Below are 19,123 nucleotides of genomic sequence, written 5' to 3'. Positions count from 1 at the left end.
CTTTTGGTAGCAGCGCTTTTAGAAGGATAAATGCACTTATTCTCCCAGATATGAGTATTTTGTACATGAATACAGAAAGAAAGACTATAATGAAGGTAAGAAGCTATGTGCAGGACATATAAGGATTGCTTTGCAAGACCAAAGGGAAGACACGACTTGCATTATTTTCAGACCTGACAAATGCCAAATCTTTAGCATAGCAGCCCGCTACAAGCATGGGTAAGTGCAATTCGTTTTCACAAACATGGTCATTTTTATACATAATGCAAGTAAAGATAAGAAGCAAGGTGTTGGGTGTCTAGTGACTGCACCACCTACTTTGCATTAACCTGAAAGCTATGATGCTCATAACTCGTGTTTGTGTTTCACACTATGCCTTTCAGAATACTTAGGTGCTCCAACCCTTGATGAGTGAGCTGATGCAGCTTTTTGAAATGATATGACAGCCCATTTACGGACTCAGAAAGTGCATTTATAGATGCTTATACATTTGAACTGACAACCATATACATGCATCAGATGTACCTAAACTTGGGACACATTCTTGATTTATCCTTGATCTGATACTGCTTCATATATGCCTATATTTGGAGCACTTCTCCTATATATATAACCCTTTATTTGGAGCACTTCTTCCTGCCTTATGTGGTGCTTCTCCTAGTGTCAGGGATGCCTAGGAGGCATCACATGGTGTCCATATCACAAGTGACTCAAGCTATGCAAATAAAGCTCGAGCATCTTTGCACAAGGAGAGAAATCCCTTGAAAAAGTAGCAAATGAGGCAAAGCTCTAGTCATTGCCAAAGGTTGCGGTCCTCGAGGTGAATTGTGTGAAGGGAGACAACCAACTTGTCAGACCACAGTGAGTATGCATAGTATGTGATGGTTCTATGCGTTTTTCATGTAGCAATTGGTATCTTGCTACGAAATCACCGGCAAGGTATAAACGATGTTAAGCCATAGATTGATGAGAGTGGTGGAAGTCAAAGTTCATTGTCCACCCATCACAAGGTTGTAATGCACAACCTAGAGATGCTATAATGTGGGCCACCGACTCCCAAACGTCTTCCTATGGTGGACTTATGCGCATTGCTTGGGGACTGGTGTTACATTGTAGATCTCTTGGAAAGTGACACTTCCCTCTTACCTATTAGGGGATATTTCACCTCAATTTGGAAGGCATTCCATGCCTCATCTACCATCCCTTGTGTTAATACCTTATGCATGCGTTGTAACCGTAAGATGATACTGAGTGAATTGTGAGATTTGCTAAGTCAACCAGTAGCTCCATAGTCTAAGATCATCTCTTGTACTCATGTTGTGCATCTGTGACAGTGCCAATCCTCCCTCAAGGGAGGGACATATGGGAAGCCCTCCATGCACCACTAGCCGAGAGAAGCCTTTCTTGGCTGATGGCTGGTCCGCATCTGTGACAGGATGTCGGAGAGGATTATGTGTGGTAGCTTCGCTTAAGCTATGGCCTTTCATGTGAGAAATGGGGAAAGAGCGGAGAGAATGAGAGTGAAGCAAAACAAGATTTGATGTTGCAAGAATGAAGAATGAGAGAATACAAGGGTTGTCAACATGAAAAAGCTTAGGGCAACCCAAACTAGGGTTAAAACCCTCACACATGTAAACTCAATCACTAATTGTGGCTAGGGAAAAAAGCTTTAGATAAGGGAAAAAGTGCCACTAACCCTTCTAACTAATTACTAGATTGGCACTGTCTTAATATACCATATTTCCAACATTCTTCCCTTGGACAGTGGCAACATCCTTATGTACAAGTTGTGATCTCTGTACCAAATGGAAGTAAGCCCAACCCTTTACGGAAAGCTTCAATATTTTCTCTGGCCAGATCCTTGGTTTTTTCCCCTAACCACAATTAGGATCCGTAACTACGGTTAGTGGATAGGATAAGGTTTTGTCACTTAGACAAAACGTTCTCCTTTGTATGTTCTTTCGATCTCTATTATTCAGTACATTTTGTGTGGCTTGCTCTCCATCTCTCATTTTCCTTCACATACATCTGCTCAACTTTGGATACACTAAACTGAATATCTAGACGGGTGCCACAGAGTTAAATTGGGCACATAACAGCATCCAAAGGCTCACTTGCATCATGTATCAGCAGCCTCAGCCTCTGTACCAGCCCCTAATATATTTTGACTGTTTGAGCACAATGCCTTCATCTGATTGCATAAACTGGATGCCCAGATAGTAGTGTAACAGCCCCAGATCAGACATGTCAAATGAAGCTTTAAGATTATTCTCATACGAGATGACATCAATAGTGTACTCGCAGGTAGACTATGTTGTAGATGTGACGGGTTAAATATGTATGAATCTTCTCATACTAAGCCCGTAGGGCTTGTTCAGCTCATAAAGTGCCTTATGCAGCTTGCATACTCTACTCTGTCTCTCAACTCACACATCTGATGACTCACATACTGCATACACTTTGTCATGCAAGTCCCCATCGAGAAAGCTGTTTGGATATCAAACTCTAGTACTTACGACCCGGAATGAGCAACCAATGAAACAACACATTTGATGGGGGTTCATATTGGAAACGGGGGCAAAGGTCTCATCATAATCTGTCCCCTTTTGCTGAGAATAGCCTTTGGCAACCAACCTTGCCTTGTACCTGTCAAAGGTACCATCGGACTTTCGCTTGACCTTGTACACTTACTTTATCCCAATAGCTCTCTTTCCTATGGGCAAATCCATGAGTTCCTACATGTTATTTTGGATAGAATCCAATTCTGACTTCATGGCTCTTATTCAGTGCTCACTGTCTTGAGCATCTTCAAAACTGATAGGCTCGTCTCTATCACATATCGAACTCATCCAAATTCTCCTCTTGCTTCCGCTCCTTGCTCCCATCACTTGCCCTCATACCTTCCGTACCGTACCTTCCCTCGTACCATACCTTCCGTACGTAGCCCCTCGTACCTTCCCTCTCGTACGTAGCCTCCCTTAGCTCCCGTACCTTCTGTACGTAGCCTCCCGTAGCTCTCCCGTCGTACCTTCTCGTACAACGTCTCCAGTATTGTCCCTTCCGTATAGCCTCCCTGTATCTTCCGTACCTCTCTCGTACACCCTCTCTCCTATATTGCCTCCGTACATTTTGTTTTGTTTTGCTTTGTATCGTACCACCCATACAGCCTCTCCCCTACGTTCCTTACAGTCGTACCTTTCGTACAACCGTACCTCCCGTACAGTCGTACCTTTACCCGTCAACACCTCTCCATCCTCAATATCTTCCTTTCGTACCTAGTCTAATCCTAGTCTAGTTCTAGTCCTCCCTAACCCCGAGTTGGGCTAAACCCCCAACCCAACCCGGGGGTTAGGTTAAGCCAGGGGGTTCATCATACAACCAACTATGGATTGGCCTACCCTCTCCTCCAAGTTCCCCTCAACTCCTTTAACATCCATTAGGACTTGGTACTCTACAGTTGCAGCCATGACACCCTCTCCATTGGCCCATCCTCGGGCAATAGGATCAGATTTTTTATCTGCAGCAGACAGTGAGAGAGCTACGATTGGAGCTGGCAGAAGTAAAGGCCCGACTTCACATCTTGGAAGGGCCTGGTAAGCAGGTAGTAATTGATGAGGCTGTAAAATCTTGTAAGGATTCCCCCCCTACCCCGCGGCTAGTCTCTACAGTCAAAGATCTTGTTCACACTGAAGTACAAACTGCTAGGAAGGAAGTGTTTGTGGAAGTGGACAACAAAGCAAGTAAGTCTGATATCCAAGCAGAGATTAAAGAACACGAAGCTAGATGTGATAATGTGCTGAAGATTAGAATAGGGGGGCTCCCAAAAGATTGGTACAAAGAGGAGGATACATATAGTGAAATATTGACAAAGATCAAATCAAGTTTGCCCAACATGGAATGGGTGAATGATGATGAGTAGGATGATGACAACTCTAGGACAGCTTCTATTTTGCACTTTAGAGGTCATGCAATCCTTACACTGAAGTCAAAAGATATGCGGATCAAGCTTCTTCAACAATCTTACAAGCTGAAGGGCACCAAAGTATGGATAGCAGAGGAGCTTACACAAACTCAACTCAAGATTAAGGCAACTGAATTAGCTAAAGTCAGGGCTGCCAGAAAGGATGGAAAATGGGCAGTTTACCGTGAAGGGGTAGCACTAATCAGAGAGTTTAAATCAAAACCAAAAGACTCTCAGTCTTAAACTGATGTATGGCTGGTTACTCTTCCAAAATATCATGTAGGTACTCTAAATAATTGGGGTTGCGTTTTGCACTCCTTGGGAGCTGCCATGTGCCCTCCCTAAAGCAGATGTACTAGAGGGTTTCTTGCTGTCCCATAGACCTTTTGGTCTCCAGTGGACGTTAATAGACTGTCTTTCTTTCTTTCTTTTAATCCAGCCCTTGTCCTATTAGAGAGAGAGAGGATGAAAGCCTGCTGTCTTGTAGAGTTTCTAGCAACCCCTTGAAGACTCTTCTAGCTTTATGTGAAGCAGCTCTCCCCTCTTTCTCTCTTTCTATGGGTCAGTAAGGGTTCTGTGCCCCATTTGGTCCCCTGAACTTGATTGTATCTATGTTCTTTTGTGTGCCTTTATTTATCATTCGTGTTTCCATATCCCTGTTAGGAGCAAGGGGAGTGACAAAGTACTGGCCTCCCTACGCTTGTTCCTACCTGATAGGAGAGATTCTGTGACCATGGCACGGGAGGTGCAGATGGTGAAGGCAGTGTGGATAAGATGGGTGGTAGCAACGTATGTTTGCGTTTGGGTCTCACCTCCTTTGCTCCAAAGTGGGGATTGTTATGTATTCAAAGCCTCGTATGTGTGAAAACTCCCTATGTTGTGTTAGTGTGTATGTTATCCACCCTTAAAAGTGGATAGGTATGAAGGGCTTATAGCCACTACTTTCTCTCACACACACACACCATGTTTCCTTCATGGTATCAGAGCAGGTTAGTCCTGTCCTAATCTGCCCTACCACGTCATCATTCTCTTCAAGCCCTAACCTAACTCTGCTCAGCTCCCTCCTCCTTGCAGCCGCCTCATTTCCACCTCTATTCTGCCTCTTCCTTGCAGCCATTAGTTTCTGTTTTCGTCTCCTCCATAGCTAGTCACCTCTTCATTCCTTGCTGCCTTCATAGCTGCCTTCATTCAAGCCGTCTTGGAGCTGTAGCTAGGTCCTTGGCTCCCTCTTTGCTTGCTGATCGGCACTTCTTGGAAGAGGCTCCTGCACGTGTGGTTACCCAAGGACGTTTTGGAGTTCTCTATTGCCGAAATCAGGGTTTCTGAGCTGCTGCTGCATAGCTGCCTTCAACAGAGCTACTTTCGAGCTATTTCCAGCACTCCAGCACACCCATAGCAGCCGATTTTCACATTGGTGACCTACCTTTGCAATTCAAAGATGTCCTGTTGAGCCGTCTTCCACATTTCGGACCTGCTACAGCACCTCGAGCTGTTACCATGACCACAAGAGCTCCTTTTCTTGCTGCTGATCCATTTTAGAGCCCGAGACCAGTCCATTCATTTGCTGGTTATTCATTTGAGTTTGCTGCCCGCCTTCACGAAGCCATTTTCATCATGACTTCCTTGTTTGCTAGTTCCTTGCTCGTAGAGAAGTTCAAGGGGGATGGCTTTCTCACATGGCAAACCAAGATGCATATGCTCCTTATGTGTGAAGGAGTTTGGGATGTTGTTGTGGACGACAAAATTGATACACTTGATCAGCAACAACGCAAGCTTTGGAGCAGCAAAATGCAAGAGCCATTGCCTTCATTGGTCTTTGCTTTACCGACTCTCTCATCCATCATGTGGACTTCAAGTCAACTGCTAAGGAGATTGGGACCCGCCTTGAGACGTTATTTGGTAATAAAATCACCAACTCCAAAGTCTTTTTAGCTCAAGTTCTATGATTTGAAAATGGAAGAGAGTGATGAGTTGAGTGATCTAGGAAGGTTTCAATCTCTTGTTCAACAACTCTCAAGTTTGAAAAGCGCGCTTGATGATGAAGATAAGATGGCTGTCCTTATGAAGAGTATGCACGGGATACCACACTCTGAGCAAACTCTTGAAGTTCTATGCCTTGCCACTACCACGCTTGATAATATGGTGGCTCTACTCATTGAGAAGGCTTGTCGTAATAAAGAATCTATTCTTGCCTTTGCTAGTGATCAAGCATTTGCTTCCACAAGCAAATGGAAGACAGCAAGAATATTATTTGCAGGTTTTGTAAAAGAACGACCTTTACCTTGAGGAGCATTATAACTGGGATTCTTGGGCTTTGTAGGCCCTATACGGTGTGTGTTATTGTGTTGAGTCAATAAAGGTTCTCAGCCTTGAGTTTCTCTCTAAAATGAATGTATTTGGAGTCAATAAGAGGTACTCTACCCTGGGTTGTCCCCCAAAAGGTTTTAAGTTTGGTATGATGGTATTGGCCACCCAGTTCAGAGTAAGGGGGGTTGATGAGTGATGGTCTACCCTTGCCGGTCTGAAGCTGACTGGGAAGTCACTATCACATAGGAGGTGTTGGCTAGTAGGACTTGCTCTTTGTAGTATTGAGGTGGAGGGGGTTCGGTCTACTCCTTGCATGTTGGGTCTCACACTCTTTGCTCTGAAGGGATGAAACCCAAACCAAATGAAATCACAATTTACTTTGGCCCTGTGGGACAGCTTGCAATCAATGCGGGACTCCTCTGGAGCATATTGCGGTACCCGGGGCAGAGAGCATGGTGCTGGAAATTCTGTACACTCCTCGGGAAAGGTGTGGAAACTGTGGAAATCGAATTGTCAACAAGATAGAGTGCTGGGAGAGAAGGGTGAGGAGCAAAACACAGCAGGTCCCAGAAATAAGGGCTGGACCCCCTTGAAGGTCTTTATTGCAATAGAATAAGGCTTTGTACAACTGGCTGTCACAAGAGCATGGACTGAGTACAATCTGTGTGTTCTAGAGCTCAGAGGCTCTTCTTTTATAGACTTAGCATCCAACCCAAAAGCAAGAGCTTTCTATAAGCTGGGGCTAGCTTTTAGCTTTTTCCCAAGCCTAAATTAGGCATACTTTTTTTAGAAAGCTGAGCTTTCCCTAAAATCAGCTTTAGGGGGATTTTCTTGGAAATTGTGCTGGAATTCTTGCTGATTTGGCCTTGTGGTGTCCTCCATAAAGTAGACGCCCACATCTTGGTGTTTTTTGCCTTGTAGGACCTGCTTTCTACGCTCTCCCCTTAAATCTAGGGCCTTTCTACACGCCTCTTGGTCCTACACATTGCCGCAAACAAAAACCAACACTTTAACCCGTTAAAGGTTAGACTAATGCATACATTCTAGTTCTTGGACTATTTCTAGTCCCTTGTGGGCGTCCCCACAATTCTCTTTTTACCGATGCAAGGGAAAAGTAAAAACAATAAAACTTATTCTTGGTTAACCAACTTCACCATTCTTTGACCAAAGTCAATTCTAATAAAGATCAATCTTTATTTTCTTAGGAGAAGTCCCGACTCCCAAATGGCGACAAGGGGGGTGTTGGAGAAATCATAGCCAAAGAGTGTGTGTGTTGTACTAGGAGATCTAGTAGTGGTTCATGTGTGAATGCCACGTGTCACCTTGGGAGTTATCCCATATGCACTTGGTACTAGAGTGTGTGTGTCTAGCCTATAAAGGCTTGTACTTCACTTGTCACATCATACTTGATGAATGGATGAAAGCCTTTCATTATGTCTTCTTTTGAGTATCATTTCCTCTCTCTCTCTCTCTCTCTCTCTCTCTCTCTCTCTCTCTCCCCTTCAAATTTGTCTCTAGGAGACCATAGCAGATCACACACACAGACCACCGTCAGCGCTCTATCCCAAGTTTCATGTCAGTGCAGCCTCATTCACTGTTGGGCTCCCCTTGAGCTTCCACCCTGGCCGCGAGCCCCTGCTTTCTCTCATTTATCCTATTGTGTTCATCGTGGTGATGATGCCCGCTTAAAGGCTCCACCCTTTTGGTCCATTGTATTAGGCTTCTTTCAGTCTGATAGACCCTTTGTTTTTTCGATGACTTTTAATAAACCCACTCTCTCTCTCTCTCTCTCCCCCTCTCTCCCCCTATGCCAACTAGCTTTGATCCAAGATCAGGTTTTTTGTCTGCTCGACTGTTAGTTTTTGGGGTTTTTGCTTTCTAACAGTTTGCTCTAGACACTATGGGTAGCAATAAGCCTCATTGCCTCGTACTAGACTAAATACTCCGGTTCAAAGTTTGCAACAGTAGATTGAGGACCTTGAACTGGAAAACCAGCAACTCCAAAAGCTCACGGCAGATCTATAAAAGTGTTCAACCATTGTAGAGAATCAAGTCAACAAGGAGCTTGGCTCTCATCTTCTTGAAGGATATGATAAACAAGCTGCCATATACGAAGTAGTAAAGGCTTGCACGGTTTTGCCCCCTACTCAGCTAGTCTCTATAGTCAAAGATCTAGTTCACATTGAAGTACAAACAATCAAGAAAGAAGTTACTGTGGAGGTTGATACAAAGGAAAATAAAACTGATATCCAGGAAGAGATCAAGGAACACGAAGCCAGACGAGACAATGCATTAAAAATCAAAGTAGGAGGACTCGATGAAGGTTGGTACAAAGAGGAGGATTCTTTTATTGAAACTTTAGCACATGTCAAAGCAGCCATGCCTAGCATTGAATGGATGGTTGATGATGATGATGATGATGGAGCAGCTAATATCCGACACTCTAGAGGACATGCTATCATTAGGATCAAATCACACGATTTACGGAGAAAAAGCTTCTCCGCCAATCTTACAAGTCGGAAGGGGCTAAGGTATGGATAGCTAAGGAACTCACACGAGCTCAATTGAAGAGTAAGGCAATAGAATTAGCCAAAGTCAAGGCTGCTAAGAGAGATGGAAAATGGGTAGTATATCTGAAGGCATAGCAATCATCAAAGAGTTTAAATCCAAACACAAAAGACTCTTAGCCTTAAACTAATGTAAGACCGATCATGTTTTTCAGAATATTATGTAGGTACTCTAAATAACCGGAGCTGCTTTTTGGCACTCCTTGGGAGCTGCCATGCGCCCTCCATAAGTAGATGTACTAGATGGTCTTTCCCTGTCTCATAGACTTTTAATAAACTCTCTCTCTCTCTCTCTCTCTCTCTCTCTCTCTCTCTCTCTTTGAGCCATGGAAATATTTATTTCACCATAGATTAGTCCCTTTGATTGTGCATCTCCTTTTCACACCATTGTCTCCCAACTTGTAGTGGACAACATACGAATTTTTTGAGACTCTAGCGCGGGAGGTTTGTCTTTCTAGAGTCGGAGGATCCTCATTCACATGACGTATACCCATACCCTCTCTCAAGGTGTATGGAATGGTGCTCAATCTTGTATTTATTCTCGTCTTGCTTCCCTCTCGTGCAACAAGTGCTAAGGCGCTCCTCAAGTAGTTGATTTAATTTGCTTCATAACCCCATGGACTTGGTGGGGTCCACTATATCACTGTGCCAAACTAATCTCCTTTGTGGCACCTAGGATGACTTCTCATGGTTACGGACCTCAGAGTGCCATATGAGTGGTTGCCTATCTATCCTCTCATTGCATTGAGGGCTGGATTATGTGAGGTTTATGTGAGTGCACCTTTACACCCTTGTCCCTTGTTCAAATTTGATAATCTTGCAACAAAAGGAGCTTCTAGGGCTTCGAGTGTGGGGTCAGGCCTTGCTTTTTAAGTTCACCCAAGAGATCCCTTCTTTGCATCTCTTGATCAATGATGGCATGCTGGCCCTTGGATTGGGAAAGATGAATGTCTTCCATCCAACCCAAGCTCTGATATCTCGTGTGCCATCTAATTGTGCCCGTAGAATGTTGTGGACTAGTGGGTGAAGCTATTCCTTTGTGGAAACACAAGAAGGATGTAATGTAACAGGCCATGGCCAACAACACTTGGTTGACCACCTTGGCATTGCTTGCAAGGGATAGGTTGATAGGGCTTCAATATAACATCTTACAACAAACATGATCAAGGGTTTGCTCCACCTAGTACTCGGCGGATATGCCCCTAGGAGCCAAGTGGCTCAAAGGCCTAGAATAGTGGGGCCAAGGGAAAGCAGGGTTATAGAGCTTAACGAAGGGCCAAAGAGAAAAAAAGCCAAAAGGGGAGGTGGAGGAGTGCCGAATTGTTTTTGGCAGTCCCTATGATAGACTGCAGTGGGCAGCTCTAAATGGGCTGCTAACACGAAGCCACGGCCTCACAAGGGCTTGTCCAAAGATGGAACCCTTGCGCGAGGGCCTAGTTGAGGCGGGGAAAGGGAAGGGAAGAACGGGGTAGGTAGGTGTGCAACAACTAAGTGGAGAGAGGGGTGGGTTGGAATTTGTGCGCGAAGAGACATTGAATGAGGTGATGAGGTGAGGAGACAAGGAAAGGTGCACTGCCCTTCTAATTGTTCCCTCAAAGCTTGCATTTCCACTTCTTTGCGTCTCAAGATCCATAGGCCCCATTTACCTGCACCTGCTCCGAAACTATGTCCATCCCACAAGCCATGGAGGAAGCTTGAGCTAATAATGATCAGAGCAGAGACAACGGGATGGAGAAAGAGAAAGGTAGCAGGCTGGAGGAGGAGAGTATTAGGGTGAGGGTTTAAGAGGCTGCATAGGGGAAGCATAGGGGTAGTGTAGAGGCAATGCAGACAAGCGCAGGGGCAGCATAAAAAGGGAGCCTGCACAGGGAATTGATGTATTGCTGCTAGGGAGAGAATGCAAAGCTATAGTGTAAGGCTGCTAGTTGCATGCAAGGGTGAATGGAGGGCATCGAGGCTGAATCGAGACGTAAGCATGCAAGGCAAGCAATCAGCTTGCAACGACCTGCTCCAAGAAATTGGCTTTGTGGATCGAGTTGAAAGACTAAGAGACTGACACAACCGAGGCAACTCTCCACATCCCTATTGGGCTTTTGTGAGGTTATATTGTAGAACACTACTTTGACAATGAGCCATGATCTTATTAGATGAAGGTCAGTAGCAGCCCATCCACACAGATCCATAAATCATGGGAAACATGAGGAAATTATGCCCACAAATCATGGAGTGATAAATCACCAAACCTCTCATGCTCATCTAGTCGATATTTCAACCTCAAGCCTTCCATGCAAAGCCATGCATTGGTGCCACGTGTCTGACTAGTCTTTGACTCGACCAAACACTAGTAATCACTCTAGCCCTTACGAGAGTTTGCTCCACCTTCAACACCCCCATGAAACTGAAGGAAGGGTGAGAGAGTAAACTGCCAGCAAAAGAGTCTTTCCCAGCAAGGAACTGTGCTTTACACGTCGAGATTATGATAGAGCAGCATGAGCCTCCCAAAATAAAAAAGAACATTTCCTTCACAAAACAAGAGAGGGAAACTAGATTGTCTGCACAAAACAAGAGAAGAACCTAAACTAGGAGACTTTAGCTAATAAGTGACAATTCTTATATGGACTGTCAGAAAACTATAAAGACGGTGGCAGTCAGTGGAGGGAAGGAGGTAAGAGGGAGAGGAGAGCAGAAAGAGGGCGCGGGGGGGATAAGGGAAGGTGGAGGTTAGAGGGAAGTCATTTTTGTTCATGCATGGCTTGATTATAATGATGTCAATTCTGGGTTCATGCAGGCAATTACAAAGGCGTATGGAAGAGTTGATGCAGATGGATCTCGATATCTTTTAAGTGATCTAACAGGAATGCTCCATCTTCTGGTGATTACCCATGAGAAAGAAAGGTTGTTATGCACTTGTTTCTTTCTTTGGCTTTTGTGAGCATGTGTACTCCAGAGACTTGGGCATGACATTGGGCACGACATGATTATATTGAGGTGTAGGCATGCTAGACCTATTTTGAGGCATCTTCTTGCATTTAATGCTGGCCTTCTGAAATGTGTTGGGATCAGGGTTTTTTTGAAAAATTTACCTGTGCAGATATAAATTCATATGCTTGGAGTAGTGCTTCTGGTAGTTTACAAAGGCCTGAGTTTTTATAAATTTCCCAAACCGCTAGTTCTTTATTAGTGATTTGTTTTGTATTTTAAAATGCATCTGATATTAGCAGCACAACTGACTAACTGTCTGGATTTTTCATTAGAGTGACGGGCTTGAAAGTGGAGCGCCTTGGGGAGACATCGGCAGCCTCAACAATTTCATATTTGGACAATGCAGTCGTTTTTATAGGATCTAGCTATGGAGATTCTCAGGTGAGAGGTGACATTCTCGATGAATTAATGGTGACAAATGCTTGGTGAATTTATGAACCATGTCACTCTAATTGCCTAGTGACTCAATCAATTGAAGTGTGAGGGCAAAGTGCTATTGTCTTGGAAGCAAAAGTTCTAATCTTGAGGATAGCTTGTTTATTGTCTTTGTACTTTGTGAAATAAGAATAGGTTGTTTTCCTGCCTTTAATCGTTGTGTTCTGAGGAGTTAATCTTCAGCCCAGAGCCTGATCTGGAGATTTCTCAGAAACTCAGCATCAGTTTTTATAAATGTACACTAGCATGTGTACATTCATGCATTCTGCGGGTGATATAAGATGTTTTAAAGACTTACTTTTTATTCTTCTTTTACATGGTGAAATAAATTTGAACAGATATAAATAGGTGTCTTTGATTGTACTTAAGATGCTGGGGGAATAAACTGAGTTTTTTATTCTTTATGGCATATACGTGGTTCAAGAAAACATGGCATAAGTTATTTGTGACTATATAAATACTTTAGTGTTTTATAATTTTCCATTCTGTATGTACGTAGTGCAAGCATGGTGTTTTAGCACTTTCGAATGGATTTGCAAACTCATCTCCAATTTTGAAATCCCCCAATGCAGCTTATCAAGCTTAACCTTCAGCCTGATTCAAAGGGTTCATATGTGGAGGTCCTGGAGAGCTTTGTGAATCTTGGCCCAATTGTGGACCTCTGTGTGGTGGACCTTGAGAGACAAGGACAAGGGCAGGTTGTGACTTGTTCAGGTGCTTTCAAGGATGGATCTTTGCGCATTGTTCGAAATGGGATCGGTATCAATGAACAGGTGTGCTATGCGTGCTGTAAACACCATTTTCTCATACAATATCAGATCTTGTCTCCTTTATGAGGCTAACTTGTCCTTTCTGTACACAGGCATCTGCAGAACTACAAGGTATCAAAGGGATGTGGTCACTTCGAGCTGCTTCAATGGATACATTTGACACCTTTTTGGTGGTTAGCTTTATTAGTGAGACTCGCATACTCGCAATGAACTCAGAAGATGAGCTGGAAGAAACGGAGATTGATGGCTTTGATTCTGAAGCTCAGACTCTGTTTTGCCAGAATGCACTGTATGATCAACTGGTTCAGGTTGAAATATTCTATCTAGCCATTGCTCTTTACTTTATCCTGTGCTTTTCTTTCATCTTTTCTTATTTTGTGAGTGCTTTCTTGTATTTTACTGGCTATAGTATTTCCACAGATTTCGCATGTGCTGAATTACACTTTATGTGTTTTTTGTGAAATGTTATTCCAAGCTCAGTTATGCAGTATAATGGATTCTGTCGCTAAATCTGGATTCTAAGCATGGTGTACTGTGCTTAAGGTATCTAGCTGGTGATTTACAGCTCTGCAACCACTGTTTACAGATGGTTGTGCACAGCCACTTCTCTGAAGTAAAATTCAATGGCTGTTTCAGCGACTTGTTGCAGAGGTGCTAGTTTAGAGAAGAAGCTTGAGACTGAAAAGTTGTTGATTTGGCCAACAAGTCTTAAGTTAAGATGGGGGTATGATGTGTTTTATTTATGGTTAATGGTCATCGAAATTGTCTGGTGGGTGCCTAGTTGTCACAGAGATAATAACTTAAAAGTTTCAAACAGCCCATCAGTGCATCTGTTTTGTAAGACTGCCTTTTTCTGCTTCAGGAGATCGATTGTAGCCAGTAGCTGTTTTTGGGTACAGCCTAGCCTTGAGGGTTGTTTAATGTTATGACCAGGGTGGCATTGAGAGTGAGGTTTGCTGTCTCTTTCCTCCCACTTTTTCTTCCATAACCACATGACACTGGATTTCCTTTGTCGACATACATCTATTGAAAATCATGACTATCACGTCCAGTAGAGTAGAGGGTGTGTTCCATGGCTTATCAGGATGTGGGCTTGCAGGTTAGTGTTCCAAAGGCTTCATGGCATTTAGAATGTATATGGAGAATGGCAAAGTAGCCAAGATTGTATGAGAAGTTGCATTAGCGTAATTGCTATGAGCACAATACATTTTTGTCAACATTTTTCGCTGTAGTTATGTGATACAATCTACTCCATTGTTCATTCTGAGTACAAAGCTTTGATGCTCTTTCAAATGTATTAGACAGGGGTGACAATTTGAGGATTGAAGGGCTTATTAATGCACAAAGTATTCAGGTCAATTGTGGAGATCTTGGGATGTGTTGGAATGTCTTGCACGTTAATAGATAGTGCCTGCTGGCACTTTTGGCGATCTTGGAAAGCAAATAGTCCGATATAACCATGGGTTTGATGACCTGTTTTTGCTATTGTTGAGAGAGAGATTGTGTGTCATCTAAAATTTATTCGCTTTGTGATGCTGAATCTAAATAAACCTACGAAACAAGTTCAGATATCTCCTATCAAGCTATATTTAGCTTCTTAATCACCTGGCAACTGATATTGTGGAGAGAACAGGTGTGCTACACGTTAGTGTCAATATCACACAACTACAATATTTATGAGGCACTTTTGGCTAGAGTTAGTGTAAATGTGTGTAATTTTCACTCCTAGAACGTCCTCATCGATAGCACTAGAGTACCATTTCACTATAACAAGCTGTCTATGAATCTCTGTGAGTGATCATTGATAGCACCAGAGTCCCAAATGCTCTGCATGGATGAGGTGATATGATCACGAATCATGTCACAAAATTAATAAAGAAAGAGGCAGTCAACCCATTTAAATCAGGACATTTGCCTTGTGAAGGGCGAATAGAGCAGGTGTGAGTTCCAAATGGGTGAAAGATGCATCAAGTAGAGCCTTCATGTTTGCTTTCGCCAATCTTGGAATAACCTACCAAACCCTCTACCTGACATCATCTCTCAGTAAGCAAGGAGGGAAGATAAATTTTAAGCGATAATGCATGAGAGTAGGGGAAAAGTGATTATTGACTCTCGTCTCATCTGAATCAAAAAGTTATTATCGACTCTCCTACGCATTTGAATCCAAAAGGACTCTCAGCTCTCTAATCCAAAAGTGGCTACTATTGAGCCCTGCTACAACAAGGCACTCTTGAAAATCCAAGTATCTGCATGCCACTTTTGCTTCTTTCCTTTGTAGGGCCATTGACTGCTAGTGTATGCCAATTTTACTATCAAAATCTCATGTCTTCTGGTACTAGCGATGGAGCGATAAATATCACTAGTACTAGAGAGGGCGGCTACCACATCTGAAGGTGAAGGCACACCACCTTGAGACATCCAAGTCTGTATCATTGCCTCTGAAAGGTCCTCCCTGCATACAAAGCATCTTATGTCCTGAAACTAGCACAATAGGCATGCAAACATGGCTCAGATAGCGTCAGTTTGTAACACTGCCTCTGAAAGGCCCCCCTTTGCATACAAAGCATCTTATGTCCTGAAACTAGCACAATAGGCATGCAAACGTGGCTCAGATAGCGTCAAGACCACCTGAAAGTGATTCAATGGGGAGTCACCTAAGACAATGCAAAATAGTGCCACCTCTATTCGGTGCCCAATCATCTGACATCAACATAAAGTCTGTCAATCTATGCATGGATGGGCATCTGGTGTCCCCTACTCCCAAGAAAATAGGAGCAACAAAGACATAGCATGAAAAGCACTATCTATCCAAGAATCGAATTGGAAAAGGAAAGCATCCTAAGTGGCTCTCTCAAGAGAGTGAAGGCCGCCTTTTTTATCTATGGATAACTCGACCATGTTGAAGTCACCTTGAATAATCCACGAGTCTTCAATGGGAGCCTAGGGTTGCAGTTCCTTTTGGAACAAGACATGCTCCCCTCTATTATTTGGGACACAGAGGTTGAGAAGACCAATCTTGCATCCACCAATCAAAAGTAAAGTCCATTGTGCTCTAGAGGGAGTGATGGTTTGTGTCAACAACTCGGAGGAGGAAAGGATCTGAAAATGAAACAAGCTCCTTCTCTAGTGCCAAAAGCAGGAGATAGAAAGTGTGATGTGCATAGTTACGCTGAAACGCGTTTCAGAGCACAGCTAAGCCTGAAACGCCATTTCTAGGAAGTCTAGACTCTGAAACGCGTTTCAGGGTCTGAAACGTTTTAGGACCCTGAAACGGCTGGCTGAAACGTTTCAGCCAGCCTGAAACGTGTTTCAAGGCACAGGAACAGCCCGTTTCAGACAACAAAGCATCAAATGTCGGGAAAATCCGTTGCGCCAGCCCGATTTTGGTCGTTTTGATTTCAATTTTGGCCTTCTGTGCAATGTTTCACTCCTTCCACTCCTTAAGCCTCATACTCTATCCATCCTCAAGGTTTTCCAGCCCTCCTTGAGCCCCATTCACTCCTTTGCACTCCTTTCTCTCCTGTAGGCTGCTTCAGCCCTCCATCATTATCTACTCCCCTTCAGCCCTCCTTCAAAGCTAAAACTCCACTCCTTCAGCCCTCTTTCAACCCTCCTTCAGCCCCCTCTTTCAGCCCTCTCTTTCAGCCTTCTAAGTTAACCTCTAAGTTCTAATTTGTAACTTCTTCTAAGTTCTAACTTCTAAGTGACATTGTGGTAGGTATTATGCACTGTATTTTAAGTTACAGGTAGGTTGTAGGTTGAAGCATTCTGAATGTGTGTGTTCTCATCTCAAAACTCCCTTTTCTAAAACTTCCCTTGCTGACGTGGCGTTTCCCCGTTTCAGCCCTCCCAAAAATCCCGAAACGTTTCCGTTCCCTGTTTCCCTGTTTTCGTTTCTCCTAACTATGGATGTGAGCAATTTATCCGACTTTCTGTAGTCTCCAACATCCAATTTGTGTTCTTGGAGAAAGAGAAGGTCAATATGACCCCTAGGAGCACCTAGATTAAGCTGACTATGAATCAGATGCCTTTGGCGACAATGAGGAACACCATCGAGGCCTTGGATTTTCCACTAACAATCCTCATGGACATGAGGAAGTAGCTTGAACTCGAAGAGGATCTCCTGGAGTTGTGAAGGTGGAAAGGATCCTCGGAAAGGCCATCAAGCACCGAAAATTTCCAAGAAAAGGAAGAAACTGAAAAGAAGAGTTGTATAGTTGGTTGCCTTTAGTTTAGTTGGTAGGTATTAGCCCCAATCTGGGATGGACTTTGAAAGGCCCTGAACTATAAATTTGATCATGAGAGAGGAAGTGGTTGTATGCGATAGATTCCTTTTGGAATTAAAAATGAAAGATTGCAAGTGCGTACCTCTATTGCACTTGAGATGCGCCAGCTAGGATGATATGAATTTGACTCTTTAAAGATAAATGTATCTTCTCCATATTTCTTGGAAGTCATATGTAGTTCTAAATGCTTTTTGTTTTCCCTTGAGTTCAGATCACAGCATCCTCTCTGCGGCTTGTAGATGCAGCGTCAAGGAGGCAGCTTACTGAGTGGAGAGCTCCTCCTGGATTATCTATTAATGTTGCTACAGCTAGCTCCTCACAGGTAGTCATTATGTGGTATATACACTCACATGAGTTTTTTTGTCGTGCATTTTTTGACAGAGAGTGGTTGTTCCTCTTCCTGCACAAATTAACAAAGCAGAAATTCAAGTAGAGAGACTTAAAGCATCTCATGTTTGTCATTATTTTTTGTCTCTCTATTCTTTGCAAGTGCAGACAAAATGATTCACTGTTTTGAAGTTGTGCTTATTATGTTAAATGGCACTGAATGTGTACTTGCAGGTTCTACTGGCAACTGGTGGGGGACATCTTGTTTACCTAGAGATTGGTCATGCTGAATTATTTGAATTGAAACATGTACAGCTTGAGTATGAAATATCTTGCTTGGACATCAATCCTGTTGGTGATGATCCAGACAGAAGCCATTTGGCATCTGTAGGGATGTGGACAGACATAAGTGTCAGAATTTTCTCTCTTCCAAATCTCGAGCTTATCACAAAAGAGAGCTTAGGAGGTGAAATCATTCCTCGTTCCGTCTTGTTCTGCGCTTTTGAGGGGGTACAAATTTTAACCTCTCTTTGTGAAATTTTCTTCTTTCTTTGTAGCTTTGTTACCTTGACAATCGAATTGGTATTGGGAAAATTTCCCTTCTCATCAATCTGGTACCCATTATTCTTGCTGATCAGCAGCCTTCATGGAAATTTATATAAGCTAGGATAATACAGCTTTTAAATTTTAAAAAAAGGGTATTGTTCTGTAAGCTGGGATTTCTATGTGCAAGAAATGACTTTAGTTTTATTGATGTGGATTGAGGTCATTTGGTCTGATGGTTAGGTATCTTGTGAATTCGGCAGATCCCATACTTGCTTTGTGCTCTTGGAGATGGGCACCTATATAGTTTTCTCCTGGATGTAAATACTGGTCAATTGTCAGACAGAAAGAAAGTTTCTTTAGGTACACAACCCATTACTTTGCGGACTTTCCGCTCGAAGAATGCTACTCATGTTTTTGCCGCATCAGATCGCCCCACTGTAATCTACAGCAGCAATCGTAAGCTTCTTTACAGCAATGTGAATTTAAAGGAGGTCAATCACATGTGCCCATTCAACTCGGCATCATTTCCAGACAGGTCTTCATTTCTCTTAGAAGCATCTCACTTAAATGGATTTTTTCAGAAATATTGGTTTTGTCCTTTCTGTGTTTAGAAGCTATGTATACCCAAATACCCATTATCTGATAGAGCCGAGGTAGAAGGTGGGAAGAATTTGTATGTATCACGAGTTACACAGATCCAATGATTGACATAGTGAGGTATAGTGTACGAAAGAAGGTGAAACAGAACACACAAACAGAGAACCAGCTAAAGATAATCTTAGAGAGGAAGATTATGCTTTTAATGCATTAAAAGTGTTGTCTTGCAGATACTACAAGGAGTGAGTGGCTTTACTGAGTACAATTCTTGAGTATTGCAAAATTGATGTCTTAATATGAATCATTTCAAGTTGCTTAATTACTACATGCATAGAAGTTAAACAA

General features: G+C 43.0%; 1 protein-coding gene across 1 annotated transcript in view; it reads left to right on the top strand.

Moving 5' to 3' along the window:
• Window positions 1–19,123, top strand: part of LOC147903224 (DNA damage-binding protein 1a-like) — a 68,871-nt gene that overhangs the window by 43,609 nt on the left and 6,139 nt on the right. The window contains exons 10-16 of the mRNA XM_087372995.1: window positions 11,624–11,730; window positions 12,090–12,198; window positions 12,825–13,025; window positions 13,115–13,330; window positions 17,520–17,630; window positions 17,870–18,145; window positions 18,442–18,716. Coding sequence (XP_087229121.1) covers window positions 11,624–11,730; window positions 12,090–12,198; window positions 12,825–13,025; window positions 13,115–13,330; window positions 17,520–17,630; window positions 17,870–18,145; window positions 18,442–18,716 — 1,295 coding nt within the window. The remainder of the gene's footprint in view (window positions 1–11,623; window positions 11,731–12,089; window positions 12,199–12,824; window positions 13,026–13,114; window positions 13,331–17,519; window positions 17,631–17,869; window positions 18,146–18,441; window positions 18,717–19,123) is intronic.

The sequence above is a fragment of the Dipteris shenzhenensis genome, chromosome 3 (assembly GCF_047967505.1).
Source record: "Dipteris shenzhenensis isolate YYH24624 ecotype China chromosome 3, Dip_SZ_1.0, whole genome shotgun sequence".
Taxonomy (NCBI): Eukaryota; Viridiplantae; Streptophyta; class Polypodiopsida; order Gleicheniales; family Dipteridaceae; genus Dipteris; species Dipteris shenzhenensis.
The sequence above is the reverse complement of the archived record's forward strand: the minus strand, read 5'-3'. Positions and strand labels throughout refer to the sequence as shown.